This window comes from Gopherus flavomarginatus, chromosome 3 (genome assembly GCF_025201925.1).
Source record: "Gopherus flavomarginatus isolate rGopFla2 chromosome 3, rGopFla2.mat.asm, whole genome shotgun sequence".
Classification (NCBI taxonomy): Eukaryota; Metazoa; Chordata; order Testudines; family Testudinidae; genus Gopherus; species Gopherus flavomarginatus.
Window position 1 is genome coordinate 172,197,128 of NC_066619.1, and position 13,385 is coordinate 172,210,512.

General features: G+C 43.4%; 1 protein-coding gene across 1 annotated transcript; it reads right to left on the reverse strand.

Annotated features, from left to right (window-relative positions):
- Positions 1-2,209: 2,209 nt before the first annotated feature.
- On the reverse strand, positions 2,210-7,474 carry RPL34 (ribosomal protein L34). The gene is made up of 5 exons (XM_050948143.1): positions 7,451-7,474; positions 6,493-6,566; positions 6,312-6,411; positions 4,365-4,468; positions 2,210-2,337 (listed from the first exon to the last, which is right to left on the reverse strand). Exons 2-5 carry the CDS (start codon positions 6,555-6,557, stop codon positions 2,253-2,255), a joined length of 354 nt encoding a protein of 117 aa, XP_050804100.1. The 5' UTR covers positions 6,558-6,566; positions 7,451-7,474; the 3' UTR covers positions 2,210-2,252.
- Positions 7,475-13,385: the final 5,911 nt, after the last annotated feature.

Sequence of the window (13,385 nt, forward strand, 5' to 3'; positions counted from 1 at the left end):
AATTTTAAACAGAGACCTACCTTTGTTCCTCCATGAAAGTGACCATGGCTGAGGTCCGTAACATTGGAAGAATGAGCAATGAATGATACTGAGGACAACTCCCCCTAGTCAAATTTTTAATATTAAATTATTTCTTCCCCCTTCCTATTTGAATATTGGCTGGTTACAGTATAGGCAGAATTAAGGGTTCTTTGCTCTTAGGGAAGAGCTGTTAAAGGCAGCTTGCAGCCGAATAAAATTGGGCTTGTGTTCTTTTGACTTTTTTTTTTTAATATATTTTATATTTTTTATATTTTGGTAAATCATAGTCTTCTAGCATAGACAGAACTAGAATTACTAAGGAAAAAAACAGCTGGAAAATAAAGATAATGCCCACCTCCTTTGTGATATACTGCTGAACAGCACTGTATAAGAGCTAGGTATTATTTAAGGATATTTTAACGGGAAAAAAGCAAAAATGTACAAGCCTACTTTTCCCTTTAGAGATCACTTTAAAAGGAAAGTTTTATACTTTACTACTACATAAACTGCAGCTACTGAGAAAGCTACTCCGAGCTGATGGTCATGCATTAGTTTGTGACCACTACAGGAGTTTCTCCAATGTGGAAACCATTTCTCCACCCTTCCCACTTTGTTACATTGTAGCAACTACAGGTCTCACTGTCAAAATCAGAATATTTTGTATTTTACTTAACAGAATATTGCATTCCTTTGGAGACTAGTCACTCAAGTCTAGATTTTTAAAGGTATTCAGGCATTGCTCTTCTTAGTGTTGCAAGGCCTAAGTATTACATGTCCAAGTCCCATTTTAAAAAATGACTTAGCCACTTATATCACTTATTCCTTGCACAGTCCTATGTTCCAGTGACTCCTAGGGGACTAAGTCCTATTTCCAATGACAGGCACCTAGGTGTCTGTCTATACTGCAAAAAACTCTAGCAGTGACTCAGAACCCCAGACCAACTGACTCAGGCTCACACTACAGGGCTAAAAATAGTTCTTGCTTGGGCTGAAGCTTGGGCTCTAAGATTGTTCAGAACCCCACCTGAAGCCCAAACAGGAACATCTAGACTGCTATTTTTAGCCCTGCAGTATGAGCCTCAGTCAGATGAGCTGGGCTGAGAGTCGCTGCCACAGTTTTGTTTAGTGTTTTTTTGTTACATGTATGTACCCCAAGTCCCTTTTGAAAATGAGACTTGGACATGTCACTTGGGCCTTGCAACACTGAGTGGAGAAACAGTAAAAAACCTTTAAAAATCAGGGGCTCACTGTTTTGCTTTTCAATCAGCCTGGTCTACACTTAAAACCTAAGTATACATAGCTACAACACTTGGGTGTGAAAACCTCACACTCCTGAGCACCGTAGGTGTGTAGACCTTGTATTGCACTGTGTGATATTTGAACATGGTTGGACTTGCTGCTGCTTCCCTGGATGTATTACCCAGTCAGCTGGTCAACAGCTCCTATCTTACTGGTTCAGAGTAAATTTTGATTTCCCTCTGTAGCAGCCAGTACAGAAAGTTAGGTTTCACCCTCCTCGTTTCTTTATCCCTGGGCTGTCTGTAGAATCAGTTACAAACAGATAAAGCCAGCATCCTATAACCAGTCATCTCTCCAGTCACTGCACTTTGGGAAATGGTAGTAGTTACCTGAATTTAACAGTAGCAGTAAAATCACAAAATTTTATTCAGAGTGGAGGATCAATGACACGTTCCAACTTGCTGACAAGGAGATGCGTAACAAGTTACATTTGAGGACATCCCTCAGCCACTTAAGCAGCTCCTCCACCAGTGCTACAAAACTCTTCTCCCCACAGGCTGGCCTACTGGAACAAAGGTGAGATCCATATTCAGCAAAACTCATTCCCATCTCAACTATATTCAGATTGCAGAAGACTTTTTTGTACTGTGGCAGGCCAAAAACATGAAAGGGGGGGCTGAGTGGGGGCAAAGTGAAAGCTCATTCTTCCCATATGCACAGAGAGATTTGAGTGATCATTAAAAAAATTGCATAACTGGTCTCTGCAGTGACTTTAAAGCTCTTCACAGAGTAGCTATAGTGGCTGTGAAAACTGTGAAGAGTACACTAGAATACTGAACTAAAAGGATATTTTTGCATTTAGCAAATCTTATGGTGAAGATGCTTTCTAGCTTTGACCGAAGATGTGCAGAATGATGGCGGAGATGTGTAGAGTGGCAGAGGACACAAGAAAAGTTGAATTTTCATTTATTAGGCAGACAATACAAAGAGATTCACTTAGATTTCTGACTCTGTGCTTGTGCCTTCAATACTTTCACAACAATCTTCTGCTCCTCAATAAGGAAAGCGCGTTTGATTCTAGGGAAGAGAAAAAGCCTTCATTAGCTCTAATATATAAACTCTGCATTGATATTAGACACATTTCTCCAAACTCAGCTATTAAGCACAAAATGATACCTAAAACCTAGTTTTAAAACTTTTCTACTTGCACTCTTCGCTGTTCCCAAGACTACTGAACTATGACATGCATACCATCTGAATTTAAAAATGCTTTTGGCCTCATGTTTTTTTCTGCCCACTCTGCCAAGAAAAAACTATGTCAGAAAACTGCAAAGGCCTAGGCATTTCAGGATTAAAACAGTTCCCCCTATATGATTGCATCCACCCACCCCCATGCACAAAGAGACCACAGTCATGTTTAAACATGGTTATTTTTGTACGCTAGACATGGTCATTACGTAGAGGATCTCAAGCCTAAAAAGACTGAACACTTAAGTCATCAGACAGCTTGCTTGGTTTGCCATACCCAAACACCAATATACCGTAGGAATATTTCTAGTTACTACTTAATACAAAGGTGGTTAAGTGACACTGAAGTGTAGTTTAACAATCTCATTAAAAAAAGCTGCTCTTAGTCTAAGCAAGTTCAAATACTAGTGACAGGATTAATTTGATTCTCAAATCTTTGCCTGTACAAATACTCTTCCCATCCCTAATTATATAGATATAAGAGCCACTCCAAAAATAAATACTAGAACTGTGCCTTGCCACATGGCAGCAGATATTTGTTACACTGATGTCCTGTCTGTGGCTCCTTCCTGTTGCCCAGAACTCCTGTTCCCCTCCTGCATGGTAGTCAGGATCTTTTCTCCCCACACTAACAGCAGCAACTCCCTCCAGTGCCATATACAGATTTATTTACGTGATACAGAGAATCATTTTGTAACCCAATAGCAAAAACAACCCTGGAATTGTCACCTTCCTAGTTAATCAATATTAAAAACAGTTTAATTGAACCTAGATCACCTTTTGTGTAGGACATAACACAGTAGTGCTCAAGCATGTTAACCTTTTAACTTTGGAGATCTGGAATCAAATGTGTCTAACACGTGCATAGACAAAGCTCTTTGCACCAGGGACCTTTTTGTTCTATCTGTCTATGACATGGCTAATACACATTGGCACTTTGCTATAAAATTAATTAAGATGGCCTTAGTCTAGTGTGCAGTATAAAATTTATCCATATAGGAAAGCCATTACATCAATGCTGAGATGCTCAGCGTGCAGGTAACAGGGACAATTATCAGGCCTTGAGTTCAGTGAACAGCATGAAAAAGCCAAACACGTCAACTTTTATCTATTCTTAGTCACAGTTCACACAAGACAGGCAGAACTATTTAAAATAATTGAGTTGTAAGAAAATCTGCTATGTATGCAGAGTAAGGGCTTGTCTTCACTAAGGCGCTAAGTCCATGTAAGTTACATAGCTTCTTGAGGTGGATTACAGAAGTGGATAGGAGAGCACTCTCCCATCAACTTAGCATGTCTTAACCAGACTCACTAAATCACTGCTGCTGCACTGATCGCAGCAGTGCCAATTTAGCCCTAAGACAGACAGTGAATTGTAGATAGTTTAACTAATGTCATACTTTTAAACAGGGTCAGCTTTGACATTAATGCTTTCCTTAAATAACTATACCTCTCTCCTCTATCAATCAGTATTCAGGAGAGAATTCAAAGTTCAGGTTTATATAGAAGGGACATCATGATGTTTGATGGCAAATTACAATGAAGAATCTAAAACCTTTATTAAAAAAAAGATGGTAAAAGCAGGAACCAGTTGGAATCCAGGAAACAAGATTTTGTACATATAAATACATCTACATAATTACATCATTGCTGAGTTTCACAGTCCCACGTTTACCCATTTCAAGTCAGACAAGAGAAATATACTGTTAAAAAGACTGTTAAGCATCCAGGTCTGAAAAATTTGGCCTATAAGTATTACTGCTAATACCATGAGAACAGTAATTTCCCCCCCCACACACACACACACGTTTTGACCAATATTTATGACAAAGTTGCCTAGCTTTTTTTAAATTTACCTGTCACGAACACATTTAGCACACATGGAACCGCCATAGGCTCTGCTAACATGCTTCTTTGTTTTTGACAACCTCATAAGGACTTTAGGGCGCACGGCACGAACCTATGTGGAGCAAAAATTGAAGTCTCATACAGAGTAACTCATAATCATGCATACTTTTTGGATACTAGCCATATTCAAAGAAAATCAAGCACATCATTTAAGCATGTCACTTCAGACTAAGCATAAGCATGTTGAGCAGTTTCTCTTGAAAAAAAAAACCTGCTGCTGAATGTGCAAGATATGCTTTTACAAGATGCAGCTGTTTGCAATCTCTCTTCACTGCAAATATCTTTCTAAAAAGTCCCTATTTTGATAATTTATTGGTCCAAGATCTCTCACAATCGTACAGTTACATGTCAGTAGATTGGGCTCATGTGTATATATTACAGTGGAGAGTTTGCAACCAAAATACTGCATGAAAACCTGGAAGTGAAGCTGAGAATTAGACTATACAAATAAATTCTAAGACTTTATCATTTTTTAAATAACCCAATGTGGTAGTGTTAGTAACACAACTAAGGACATTTGCATTACATACATGTAACCTGACAGTGTCGCTTCAAGTCATCGTACATATTCTTTACCAACATAATCATATTGTAGACCACATCATTTGGAATAACTTTTAATACTGTAGAAAGCACTGCAATTGCTTTTACTGAAAAATGACATTTGGACATTACATACTAGCTATCTTTTAAAGCCATTTAGCACTAGAAAAAAGGAGAGTCGGTATCATGTGGTCAACCAAGCTTTCTAGCAACCCCCAACAAGCAGTCCATGTACTACAAACAAGAACCTCTTCTACAAAAAATTAAAATAAACTCCCAAATATTCTCTTTACAAATATATCAGTCTTCTATCAAATACAATGGACATGATGCATCCGATGAAGTGGGTATTCACCCACAAAAGCTCATGCTCCAATATGTTTGTTAGTCTATAAGGTGCTATAGAACTCTTTGCCACTTTTACAGATCCAGACTAACACAGCTACCCCTCTAAGAATAGACACTGTCCTTCAAAATGTCACTTTTCACACTGCTACAACTGAACCTGCAAACCCTTTTAAGTGGGTTTTCTTTTTTTTTTTTTGGGGGGGGGGGGGAAAGGGGAAGTTAGTGATATACTGGAAGCCTCCCTAACAAAGATTAAATCAATTTCCTTCTTTCTGTACAAATAAAACTATACCTTTGCTATATGAACAGTTTTTTTAAAATACTGTCATTACTATAACTCACTTTTGATTGAACACAATCTGCACACAGAACTACATCATGAACTATCCTACTACAGTATCCCTTTGATAGTTATCTATGTTTAGACTAGCAAGGATTAGCTTTTTGGCTAAATGTCAGTAAACTGCAATTTCATCCCCCCACTTGACCCAATGAAAAAATATTTCCATTGATGACTGAAATTTACAGATAAACAAAGTAAAAAAAAAATTCTGCTTAAGAATAAATGATGATTTGATACCTCCAGAATTTAGTGCAACTGAACATTTAAATCAATTTAAAAAAAAGTCACTTAAAATAAGTATCATCCACCTAAAGTTGTTAAAAAAATGAATTCTGCTAACCCTATCCACGCCCAACTTTATTGTATGGGCATTTGCTACTTATCCCTTAAGATAAAGGGGCTCAGATGCTGTGGATTATGAGCACCAAAATTAAGAAAAAAAATAGCATCACTATCCATTAAATGCTTTAAGTTTTCATTTTAACAACTAATCCTCACAACAGGTACATGAAGTAAGCATCATCTCCAACTAAAGACTGAAAAGCACTAGGCAAGATACTTAACTGCAAAAAAAATATCACACAGCAAGTCAACAACAGTGGGAGCTGAAGTATGTGATCATGGTACCAAAAATGACCAGGTAAATGAGTGTAATACTTACACCGCGAAGTCTTCCTGGACACACACCACATGCAGACTTTGGTGCCTTGCCAACTTTCTTGGTGTAAAGGTAAACAATCCTGTTACCTGGTGTCCGGGATCTGCGTGCATCAGAGAAACATGAAATTAGTGTAAAAAACTAGATTCAAACAGAAAAACTCTCAAACTCTAATCTTACTTACAGCCTGGTCTTGTTAGAGGCTGTATTGTAGGACAACCTACGACGGTATGTCAGACGCTGAACCATTTTTTATATCTAAATAAAACAATGAGAGAAAGAGCATTAGTCTCACAACGATATTTCACCACTAAGTTTAAACCTTTTTTTCTGGGGGGCGGGGGGGGGGGGTGGTGGTGGAGAATTTGGACAACAAAAAGTAGGTGACATCATCAGTGAATCATATTACTTTTAATGGCCCTGGCAACACCAATACACTGACGTTTGACATGGGCAGGAGAATGCTTTAGGTTTCACACCTGCTAGTAGTAAAGATGTAGCACTAATCCCACAAACACAAAAACAATGAGAAGCTTTCAGTCTCAGCATTTTTCTCCTCTAGATCTCAAAGTACGTTATAAAGGAGGGGAAGTAACAAGTTATCTATGTTCAAATGTTGTGGAATCAGTGTGTTAACACCTATGCAAACCCCATTACCTGTCACAGCACCCAGAACTGCCTGCTCCCCATCTCTTGCCCATTAAGCGACAGTCCTGTAACCACCAGGCCCATCCCCCGGTCGTTCTGACACAAGATCTCCCTACCTGGCGCCCCCGCCGCGGGGGAAACAGGTGAGGCGCCCCCACCCCGTGGGTCTGGCCCTGCCCAGCTCCGGAGCCTCCCGTAACCCCGGGGCCTGTCGATGGCCCAGCGGCTCGCAAGGCCGCAGCAGGGGGTGCGGGGAATGTGCTGTAACCAGCAAGCGCGAGCCCCAACCGCGGCCCCGCACGGGACACCCCGGTCCCGAGGCTCCATCCGGGCCGCAACCCAATCCCCGCTCCCCAATATCGCCCTCCCGCGGCTCCACACAGCCGGGTACCCGCCCGGAACTCAGCCCTAGGCCGCCTGGACCCGCCAATCCGCCGATGGAAGCGGATCGGCCCAACTCCCCAGCATAGGTCGGGAGATGGGAGCCACCATACCTGGTCTCGCCGGGACCGGAAGAGGAAGGGGAAGGGCGCGTCTCAAAGTTCAAATAGTGACCGAGAAACCCCGGAAGTAGTATTCATGTTTACTCAGTCAAGTTTCCTTCTGGCAGTCGAGAGGGGCATGGGCGCCGCCATGTTGTACGGAAAACAAGGGGCGACTGGCCGGGCTGGGCGTTTCGCCCCGCGGGGGCGTTGAAGAAGATCGGGCTGGAGCCCGCAGTTCGCCACCATTGGGCCGCCTCTCGCTCTCCCTTCACTCAGCGGGTCCCCAGGGACCGGCCCGAGCGCAGCTGGGGAAGGGATTTGGGGTGGAGCCAGAAATGAGGGGTTCAGGGCTGGGGCAGGGGTTCTGGGTGCGGGCTCTGGCTGGGCAGCGCTTTCCTTGGGCGCCTCCCGAGAGCGACTGGCAGGTCCGGCTCAGGGCAGGGCGTGGGGGCAGCACGGACAGACCCCTGCGCCTAAGAGCTGGATGTGCCATCCACTTCTGGGAGCGGGACAGGTAGGGAGCCTGCGGTCTCCCCGCTGCGCCGCCAGCAGGACTTTTGGTCTATTCAGATCTCCCGGATTGCTTTTAATAGTCACCAGGAGATCCACGCCGATTCTGATAGACTCTGGGCCAGTCCGGGAAGGTTGACAACCTTAAATTGGACCCATAAACACTGATTGCAGCCACCTCTGGCTCTAATACACACAGCACAGAATGTACCTTACAAACCCAAGCCCTGACAGCCAAGCACTGGGCTTAATACACCTTCTCTTCCTGGGAGTGGAGGGGAGGAGCGAATCGCAGGAGACAGATCTTGGTTGCCTTGCTTGATGCACTGCTGGAAGGCTCTCTAGGTATGCCTTAGGCTTAAATGCTAGCTTCAGTGTAGACCAGGGTGGGCAAACTTTTTGGCCCGAGGGCCACATCTAGGTGGGGAAATTGTATGCAGGGTCATGAATGTAGGGCTGGGGCAGGGGTGTGCGAGGGGGTGTGATGTGTAGGAAGGAGCTCAGGGCAGGGGGTTGGGATGCAGGAAGGGTGCAGCAGAGGACTCAAGGCAGGGGGTTGGGGGCTCAGGGCAAGGGGTTGGGTGCAGGAGGGGTTCAGCGTGCAGGCTCCATCCTGGCACTGCTTACCTCGAGTGGTTCCAGGGTGGCAGCAGGACACAGGCAAGTTCCCTGCCTGCCCTGGCCCCGTGCCACTCCAGGAAGTGGCCTGCATGTCCGGCAATGGCTCCTGTGGGTGAGGTGGGGCAGGTGGCTCCCACTGGTTGTGGTTCCCTGTTCCCGGCCAATGAAAGCTGTGGGGAACAGTGCCTGCAGGTGAGGGCAGCACACGGAGCCCTCTGCCCTTCCCCCCAGGGGCCGCAGGGACTTGGTGCCAGTCGCTTCCAAGAGTGGCGTGCGGCCAAGGCAGGCAGGGAGCCTGCCTTAGCCCTGCTGCACCACAGGGCTGGCAATCCCGGCCCGCCGGCCGTAGTTCACCCTCCCATGGTGTAGACACTATCTATGCCCACGGGGAGGGATTCCAATCAATTGGAAAGCCTGAAAGTTTCCCGTTGGTTGCTCCCTGAGTTGCCACACCGGGATTTCACTTTCAGGGGAAAAATGACGTGGTAACTTTATATAATTTTAAATCAGGAAAATAGTCTACTCCAGACTTGTGGGACCTAAGAGTTATTTTCTTAGCAGCCTGTCTTTGCAGGACCAATCTCTCTGTTTCTTTTCTACTCTAGTGGATGCCATTGTCATGGTTGTGGCTGGTGCAGGCATGGTATCTATTGCATTGACAGCTTTTACCACTCCCATAATCCTGAGACTTTGGAAGCAGTCCTGAGGACTTGAGAAATCTCTTAGAATCTTGAGTCTTAAGCCAAGAGCCTGAAAATATGCAGAGCTAGAGGTATTAGTTGTTTCCTCAGAAACCTGGAAACGCTGATCTGGTAGCAACCCAAGACATCACAAGTGATAATTTTTTGGACAGCCAATAAAGAAAAAATACTGAGAGCCCTAATCAGGCAATTCCTTTTTAACCCCCAGTGATTACTTCCATTTCCTTTGTTATTTTTTATTTCTTTGCTGCAATAAAATTATCTAATGGAAAATTAAAAACGCATGCCTGTCCCAACAAGTGATCCATTCAAGGTAAACAACTGCACTGTGGATGCCTATTTCTCTTCATTCTTTTCTGACTGGATCTACTCCCCTTCTGCATTCAGGGCCGGCTCTAGCCATTTCGCCGCTCCTCAGGCACGCCGCAGGGAGTGCTCTGCCGCTCGCCGGTCCCGCGGCTCCGGTGGACCTCCTGCAGACGTGTCTGCGGAAGGTCCCCTGGTCCCGCGGCTCCAGTGGACCTCCCGCAGGCGTGCCTGTGGATGCTCCACCGGAGCCTGCGGGAGGTCCACCAAAGCCACCTGCCACCTTCCTGGCAACCGGTAGAGCGCCCCCCGCGGCATGCCGCCCCAAGCACACGCTTGGCGTGCTGGGGCCTGGAGCCGGCCCTGTCTGCATTCCAGGAGTGAAGCAGGGTAGTCTACACAGATGCGAATTCTTGCAGTTTGATAAGTTACAAGTTTCAGTTCATGAGCTGTCTTCAGAATGCTGCTTGACACCATTGCTAAACACAGGATTTTGTCTAAAAAGTAGTATTGCAACAGCTGGTTATCTAAGATCAGTGAAGCTGGAAAAGATGAACCATTGAAGTCAAGCAGATCATTTAAAATGTATATCTGGGTAAACCCTTCAGTTTTTTCCAGAGTCTAGTAATCCTGTTTTTTTATGCAAGCCTATTTTTCTAAACATCAGATTATTTCCTGAAAGCCTTATTGTTCTACACTGTGGCAGTTATGGTTCATGCCCACAGCAAGAAAGTTTTAAATCTACTACTCAAAAATCTAAACCATAAATGACCTGATAGGTTTTGTTTGTTTTGTTTTTGCTAATGGAACAAAGGCAGACAAGGCATCTTGGACACATCCCTTTTTTTTAATACAAGGAATCCATGGGTGAAATCATGGTCTTGAAAGCCCTTTCTGAGGTGCAGTTGAAAAAGCACAAACACCATGGTTTAAAAAGAACGACTTTGCACATAGATGCATTCCCTTTTCCTATAATAAGAACAAAGATGTGAAGGTCACAGCTAGTTACACAGGTCAAGCAAAAATGCAACTGAAAAATTGTCCCCAAGTACATCTATACCCTGATATAATGCGACCCAATATAACACGAATTCGGATATAACATGGTAAAGCAGTGCTCCGGGAGGGCAAGGCAGGGCTGCGCACTCCGGCAGATCAAAGCAAGTCTGATCTAATGCGGTTTCACCTATAATGTAGTAAGATTTTTTGGCTCCCGAGGACAGCGTTATATGGGATAGAGGTGTACAAATGTTTCTTGAACCTGTGGCTGCATCAGATTCTTGTGCATGTCTGGTCCCCTTCTACTTTTTTTTATTCCTGTCTTATTCAATCCTCAACATGCACCCCCTTTGCTCTCCAAAACTCAGCAGTGACATGAGTTGTGTCCACATACATTATGGCTGTCTGCAATATTTCTTGATCTACTTGCAGCTGAACTGGGAGTTCTGGACGGGGACCCCTCTTTTCCCTGGAGTATGGTAGCAGGGGTTCTTCAACAGTCTCTGTTAACACCCACCCATGTAATCCTGCTAGACCATAAACATAATGGTAGAGGGTAGTTATGGGGATAATCTGATGCATCTGAGCCTGGATAGTCCACCAACAAACTATGCCCCTAACTTGTACTACCTCCCACTTGCACTGCACAACATGGGACAGATGCTAAGACTGGAAGCAGTCAGAGCTGAGCACAGAGGAAGTCAGATGGTCTCCCAACAGCCAACGAGAGTACTCCAGCTGTGCCAACTTTGCCAATTTGAATCTGATGTTATATCCTTATTTATTTTGGAAAATTATTTCTATCAATAATTTTCAATTACCTTTAGGCAATGGCGTGTGTTACCTATACTGAAGAAAGGAATGCTAGCTTTAAAGATTCCCATTGTATTGGGTTTCTCAAGTCTCTTCAGTTGGACTTTGTCTGAGATCACATCCCACACATTGAGGCCTTGACAGGTTGAAGAGTGTGCTGACAAGCATGGCTGGCCTTTTCGCTTTGAAATTAGTGGCTAGCTGGCAATATTAAGGCCTATGTTTTTCATTTTGTTCTCTACCCCATGGATCCTGCTCCCATCCCACTATGGGGCACCAAAGCATCAAAGAACAAAATATTCTAAAACATATGTTTCAATTTCTCCTGCTCCTGAGCTGTGGTTGCTCTGGGTGGTTCCACTCTGCCTGGCTCTCTGTGCTGCACAACATCCACTCTTTTCTTCACACAGCACATGAGAATGCATTGTAGCCAATCTGGTAATTGACACGGTTTATTTGCATTTGATTTATAAGGCCAAATTCTGCCTAGGGTTGAAGACAAAAGCATTAACATTGGCTTCAAAGCAAGCCCTCACCCCCCCCATTCATTCGGAGTAGAATTTCACCCAATGAGTGTAAGCTATGAAGTGTTCTCTGCTACTTTTGTTTAAACAATATTACAAAAAATAAAATCTATTGTATACATTTTCAAAGGACCTGTACACACATCTCAAGGTTCCGATGCAATCATTAGCCACTTGAGCTTTGCTCTTGGAAGTAGCATGTATATAGAAACCTTTGATGTGTGTTCATAGTCTTATTTATAGGTTTTTAGCTCACAGTTTGTTGTGCAGGATTCTTCCTGTCTTATATCTATAATTATTATTTTGGTTAATTATTGACTCTTTTTAAATGCAAATTATGGCACCAGAATTTTCCTGCTTTGTGAAAGAAAGAGAAAATATGTCTGAACTAGATATGAGAGTACATTTGAAAAAGAAGCACATTTTAGACAAGTGAATTTCAGAGCAATTAGAGTATTTAATTTGAACTTTCTAAGTCCAGAACCCTGAGGGGAGTAAGGAAACCAATTAAATTAAATTAAATAATCATGCTCTAAATATAAAAATGTAACAGAACCCAATTGTGAAAGAACAACGCTATTAAATTACTGATGAAGTAGTTTGGAAATGCAACAGTTTGCCATCTTATTACCAAGCAATAGTTACTGATTTTACCTAGAATTAGCAAATTTGGGCCACAACCTCGACTGGTTTAAATAAAAGTAGCTGCATTGAACTAAATGAAATTGCACTGATTTACACTGGCTGAGGGTCTGGCCTGTTGTTTTAAAACACATGCAATTTATTTTGTACGATTAACAGGACTGTCAAATGAAGAGTTTACAAATGCATCTTGAAATATTAGTTTGATTTTTTAATACTGTCTAGTTTGGTTGATCATATCTGAAGTAGGAGTTTACTAGGGCTTACTAGGAGCTAGCAAACAGGAGCAGCCAACAGGGGAGTTTTGCGAGGGACTTCTTCAGGTGAAGAAGGAGCGATTACGTGATCCTTGGGGTAACTTTGCTGTCTGTTGTGTGTGTGTGTTTGTTGTAGTGTGTTTGCTTCTGGACTGAAATATACCATGTGGTCTGTTTGTTTGGGGGACCATGTGCTGACTGTGTGAGTGCTGAGCCAAGCCGCCTGCTAGGCAAGGCTGATAGCTTCTTAAGGAGGCTTTGATCCCTAAGCCCTTTAGCACCCATCAACCTTTAACCAGGGGGAGGGGCTACTCAGGAAGACCAATGCTTTAAAAAGCCCACTCCTAAGCAACCAGAGGAGCCAGCAAATAGTGGAGTTTTGTGAGGGAGTTTACGGTCAGCAGGGGGGCTGCATATACTTAACATTCCTTGAACTTTTTTAAACTTAAGCTTAAAAACATCCCCTGATAAAAACTAAACAACAACAATGGAACCAGCTGCAGGAGTAAAAAGACAATGCAGGCAGAAGTCCAGCAACAGCATGGGGGCTACCCAGTTTATTGCGCTGAGT

Coding starts and splice junctions, on each gene's coding strand:
- RPL34 (XM_050948143.1), bottom strand. CDS start 6,557: ATGGTTCAGCGTCTGACATACCGTCGTAGGTTGTCCTACAATACAGCC. Junction 6,412..6,492: donor GCCTCTAACAAGACCAGGCT/GTAAGTAAGATT, acceptor TGATGCACGCAG/ATCCCGGACACCAGGTAACA. Junction 4,469..6,311: donor GTCCAGGAAGACTTCGCGGT/GTAAGTATTACA, acceptor TGCTCCACATAG/GTTCGTGCCGTGCGCCCTAA.